General features: G+C 39.7%; 1 protein-coding gene across 1 annotated transcript in view; it reads left to right on the forward strand.

Annotated features, from left to right (window-relative positions):
- LOC118413503 overlaps positions 1-1,211 on the forward strand; it is a 9,201-nt gene extending 7,990 nt beyond the window's left edge. Inside the window, exon 4 of the mRNA XM_035816943.1 lies at positions 737-1,211. Coding sequence (XP_035672836.1) covers positions 737-1,020 — 284 coding nt within the window. The 3' untranslated portion in view covers positions 1,021-1,211. The remainder of the gene's footprint in view (positions 1-736) is intronic.
- Positions 1,212-5,888: the final 4,677 nt, after the last annotated feature.

The following is a 5,888-nucleotide window of genomic DNA, read 5'->3' on the forward strand; positions in this document are numbered from 1 at the left end:
GTGTGTGTTTGTGTGTGTGTGTGTGTGTGTGTGTGAACGTAAATTTTGGATATATTTCTATCTTTTTAAGGTACCTACATGTACTTTTGAACTTTTGGTGGCAAATATCTTTTGACGTTAGGCCATGTTTATTTGATAATATGGATGAAATCCACTCGTCAAAAAGTTTTCAACCATGCTGTAAATCACACAAATTAGGAAACGTATACTAATGTTACAGAACGCCTAAGTCAATTTCTAGCCCAAAGATTCAAAAGCTGATGTGAAAGAACAAAAAAGGAAGAATTTATTATTTGGAATATCATGCTATCAGAGTGTAATCATTTATTCAACCTTCTTGACCACTTAGATCTCATAATGTAGGAAACTTTTTTTTTGGGGGGGGGGACTTTTTTTATTCGCGTGCTCGCATCAGTTTGGGGGTTTACAGATGATGCCATCCATATGTCAAATCAACGAATTTTAGGTTTTCTTCAAACTCACATCGCTATACCGCTCAATTGCCGGTTTCCAAGTCTTTCTTCAACAACAGTTTCTTGCCTTGGATTGCCAAACTATGAAACTCTCTCGACTACGACTGTTTCCCTCCTGTCTACAACTTGTCAGCCTTCAAAACAAATGTCCACCGCTATCTCCGTGTACAATCATTTCCAAATTCTTAGTGAATTGCCTTAAAGTGGTCTAATTGTGCCCTCGTTAAAAAAAGCACATTTCTTTTTTTTTAATGTTTTTTTAGCGGGCCGTCCCTACCTTGGCTATCTCGAACGAGCCAACGGGATTGTGGACAACTTCATATCCTGCTGTGCCTCCTGCCATTCCACGGCGTCCATTCCAACGTTCCCGAAGACGCTGACCCCATCGAAACCGGATCTGGTCCCCAACACGATGGATTGGTTCAAGAACATCCATGCTGGGGAGCCATTCGAAGAGGGGGGAAAGTCTCTGGATTATTCCCTGCAGCTGGATTCCGGGCTGAGCGGATACTTTGAATGGGTGAAAAGCAAACCAAAACCGAAGTAATTTTAAACTTTCCGGGGTCATCCGGGGTCATTGCACCAAAACGAGGCTAGCAAGGCAACCGTTGTATCACACTTCAGTATAGATATAGGCCATCTTCAGTGGAAGTTTTCCCCTCTAACTTGAAATACTGTAGAATATGTGCCTGTCACGTGTAGAAAATATTTTCTTCCTACATTTTGAATTCCATTTCGTCAATTTTTAGTCATTTCTCACAGTTTTTGGTGGGTGAATTGGTAGTACGGTCGTCAAGTCCCAGTAGTTTTTATAACTTTGCAATACAGTCCGTACAAAGTTTTTTTTGTTGTTGTTGCTTTTTCTATATTTCTGAGGTGTGCTTTATAAGAATCTAACAGCGCAAGCAACTGAGTAACAAAAAATGGCTACTTGTATTCATACTACATAGTATAAAAGGCTACGCATAATAGAGATATGACTTTTGACAACAGAGGAATCTTTTCAATTCAATATTTTTTAGTATAGATGTAACATTAGTCAGTAGTGGTTAGGCAAAGTGTACCAATATCAAATTAGAATCTGATATATCATATCAATATATATATCGATCTGATACATATGGAAGTTTGTTTGATTCATTGATGTAATATTAGCCCATATCTGTTTTGTTTCTCCCTTCTGTCAAAAGCAAAGTAGTGAGTGAAATTGAAAATACCCGTGACGTATGCGTACATACTCATTTTTTAATCAACGTTATGACATAGAAAAGCTGAGTGATACCATTCGCATGCCTCATGTGCAGAAACATGTAACAGATCTAGTTCAGTCTCCAAGCAAGTCTATCGGAGCAAAGACAGTATCCAAAGGGTAAACAATGTTTAACTGGCCAAAGGGATCTGCATGCACTAAACGAAGAGTGGCATTGATTTTATTGATAGTGAATGAAGACCTTTCTTGTACATACATATACCCATTGGGTTAAGTACAGGTCGCAACAAAAGATACATGAAATACATACAATGAATCTACAAATACACAAGAATCGCATTCTACTACGTGAATTAGACTTCTTCTCGTTTCTCTGTGATATTGAATGTGTAAGAACAGGTATGATTTATAATCGGGTGTATTTTCCAGCCAGTAGGTACCCGTACATTTTATAAGTCAAGGTAAAGGTGTAAATTCATAAAGAATTTAAAGTTGTCTATATTACTTAGTTTTCAATAATGTATAATGTCAATAATGTTAAATAATACAATTTGGATGCTAATAGCCTCTGTTCAACCCGAGTACATGCAGATCTCGGTGTGTGTGTTGGGGGGGGGGGGGGGGGGTTCCATAGATTGCCCCCAAACTATATTAGCCAGTTAATCTATATAATCTATAGAAGCCAGTTAATTTCACATCGGATAAATTTTGGTAAATTGCACGGGATTCCCAATAGTGCTGGGAGGCAAATTTGTCCCAGCATTAAAAAGGACCCTGCTCTGGGCTGACCCGTGATGACGTGTCACAGTGCACAGTACGCTGTAACGTAATACACAGTATACGGTCCAACTGCCCAACAAAACATGGCATCATTGTACAAGCCGGATAATTGCACGAAATACGCTGGCAAATTGGGTGTGGAATTAAACGGCTTCTACTTTCAATACTTGTGGGTGAATTTAGGCACCACGGTGGTATATTGTAACCTAGGATTTACATATCACGGTGTTTGGTGAGATTTAGGATGTGACTTGCATAACACGTTTTGTCAAAAATACACATAAATTCTAACCGGTGTCTTTTGCATAGAAAAACTGGAGTTCCACGAACACATACCTTTGCCAAATAAACCAGGTTTGTTATGTAGAATGATGTCTGTAGACATAAATGTGTTACTCATTACATTTTATTTTATATGCCCGGAGTTGGTTCATAAAATTTCACCATTGCTTATACAAATTAGATCCCTATTTACATAATGATATAAAATTGTATCAAGCATCACTTAACCTATCAGCATACCAAAAATTATGATGATCCTTTCATCCCTTCTTGACTTATTCTCTTTCAAAGTAGGAAACTAAACCGGCTCCTGCAGTTCAAGAAAAGACGTTACCGGACCCAAACATACACCTCTTAGTCTCTGCCATCTTTCTCAGTTCCATATGTGTCAAGTTTGAAAGTCCTATCACGGAATGCAGTGGATTTATCAACTTTCCGCATTAATTATGCAAATTGTTAATTTATATAATTAGTATCTCATTATGTAAGTTTTTACTTAGGATATCTACATACCAAAAATTATGACGATCCGTCAACATGTTCATAAATTATGCAAATGAGATCATCATCTGCATAATTAATATGTATAGATATTTCTTTCTTTCTCAGCTACAAATGTGACAAGTTTGAAAGTCCTATAAAGGAATGCAGTGGATTTACAAACTTTCCTCATTAATTATGCAAATTAGCTGTCGATTTGCATAATTAGAATTCCATCATGTAAGTCTTCCCTTTGGCTATCTACATACCAAAAATCATGACGATCTGTCAACACGTTTATATTTTCTCATGATTAATTATGCAAATGAGGTCGTCATTTGCATAATTAACATGGATTGATTTTTATCTCTTTCTCATCTATATATGTGACAAGTTTGAAAGTCCTATCATGAAATGCAGCGGATTTATAAACTTTCCTCATTAATTATGCAAATTAGTTGCTGATTTGCATAATTAGTATTTCATAATGTACATTGTTACTTGGGCTATCTACATACCAAAAATCGTGATGATCCATCAACACGTTCTCGAGTTATTCTCGTCCAAAGTTTGAAAGGAAATCGGCGACTGCAGTTCCAAACAAGCCGATAGGGGGTTCAAACTTATAGTACTTACTCTCTGCCCCAAGGGCTATCTACCACTCAAAAATCATAACCACAGCATGTCCAGAACACGAGATATCAAAAATTGAGGTTCTGCTGCAGTACCTTAGTAAGCCGCTAGGGGGCCCATTATCGAACTTGACCTTCGTTTTCCCGACCCCTATCCACCTACCAAATATCATCGGGATCCATCCAAGGATTCTTGAGTTATGCTGTTAACACACACACACACAGACACACACACAGACTCACAAGCCTAAAACATGCCCTTAGCCATTCTGGCAAAGGTAAAAATCCCATCGACACAGACGGTAAAGTTAGTATTTTACCTCACCGACCGAAGTTGGGTACACATTTTAAACCTGGGTAAAGTGAGACCGGTCTTGCAGGTTCCCAGGGGCACAACGTCAAGGGCACGACAAGTATCAAACTCGGGACCATTACGTACCAAACCCAACACTCTATCAGTTATGCCACACACGACGCCACGGAACCATGTGATATTTGACAACTGCCCTTCAAAGTTGTGTCATCAGATGGTTGAAGGACCAAGTCTTCAACACGCTTCAAGATATAGGGGTGACCGCTGGCAACGGGATGTCTTACATTGATAATACTTGAGGGCAATGGCCACTTATACGCAGCCACAGAAGTCCCAGTTTTAGTCCATACAGCATTTAGCATATTCCAGACTTGCAGCAGCACTTTTCATGGAAAATGTAGGAGAAATTTCATATTGATGAGACAGTGTTGTGTGCAGGCTTTCAGATTTGGTCAAGAAACCAGGTTTTGGTCCATTTTTAGGCCTGTGCAAACCCCTACTATGAAGTGGTCAGTCCCTAACTTGACGTCATCAGAAACCAAGATGGCGGCAAATTTGAAAGCAGCGATAAACTCCACTGGTCAGATTTTTTTTATCAGACTTTATGGAAACTTCAGATATCGGGCTGCAGTGTGGGGTTAGTTTTTTATGACCTGGAATGTTCGGGGATGATATTATGACACCCTGAACTTGCCCATTTTTACATTATCGCTAGTACGGATTGCCATTGGTGTTCACTCTCCTTGAGGGACAGGTTTACAGCCACCATACATCCGTACCTGATGCCCGTGGATATTGTATGATAGATCGATCCAGCGAATGATTGATTGTGAACACATGTAGAAAAGCACATCTATACCATAGACAATGATCACAATGATAAATAGGTATGATACTAATTCTGTACATGACACCGATGAATGCTTGTAAATATACATTTGAGACACCTGACCATGAAATATATTTGACAGCAGCTCATCAAAAAGCTTTCACCAGTTCACTGTACATATATCATCACTTGGGGGAAAATGTATCTGTTACAAGAGTCGATGTTAATACTACCAAACGCAAATCATCAGAGGGCATAAGGTGTGCATTGCTAATGACAAAGTAATTGTTGGCTTATGGTCGTAAAATTGGTGCCCTGCCATGTAGTCTACACAAAGTATTAGTGAAAGGCATGCAATTTGCGTATGGGACCGTGTGGCGCAGCGGGACCGTGTTCGCCTCGTGACCGAGAGGTTGCGGGTTCGAATCCGGCTGCCGTTTACTGATCTTGTGCCCTTTGGAAAGGCACTTTACACGACTTTCCTCACTTTACTCATGTGAGTACATAGCTTCGGCTAGGACCGCCCTATTGGGTCAGTTAGTCCTCACTCATAGTGAGCAATTGGGCTGGTCTCAATCATGATGGTCTCAATCATGATGTTCCTGACCTGGGGCGAAGAGATGCTGTTACAAAGTATTAGCAACAGACCTTCATTCCGTATTACGTAGCCTCGGGCTACTTCAAAACCTGCAGCGCAACTACATGTATATTGTCATGTTGACCAACTCAGTGTCCTGGCGGCTTGTGCGGTGTCATCTTATCTGTTCAGCAAGTGAGTACAGACTTGAATTATTACCTGTCCATTCACACTGCATGATATGAAGATACAGAACAAGCAGGTCATTAACATCTGTTAGGTCATTGTTTGCTCCTGTACTAGTTCTAGACC

The sequence above is a fragment of the Branchiostoma floridae genome, chromosome 4 (genome assembly GCF_000003815.2).
Source record: "Branchiostoma floridae strain S238N-H82 chromosome 4, Bfl_VNyyK, whole genome shotgun sequence".
NCBI classification, from domain to species: Eukaryota; Metazoa; Chordata; class Leptocardii; order Amphioxiformes; family Branchiostomatidae; genus Branchiostoma; species Branchiostoma floridae.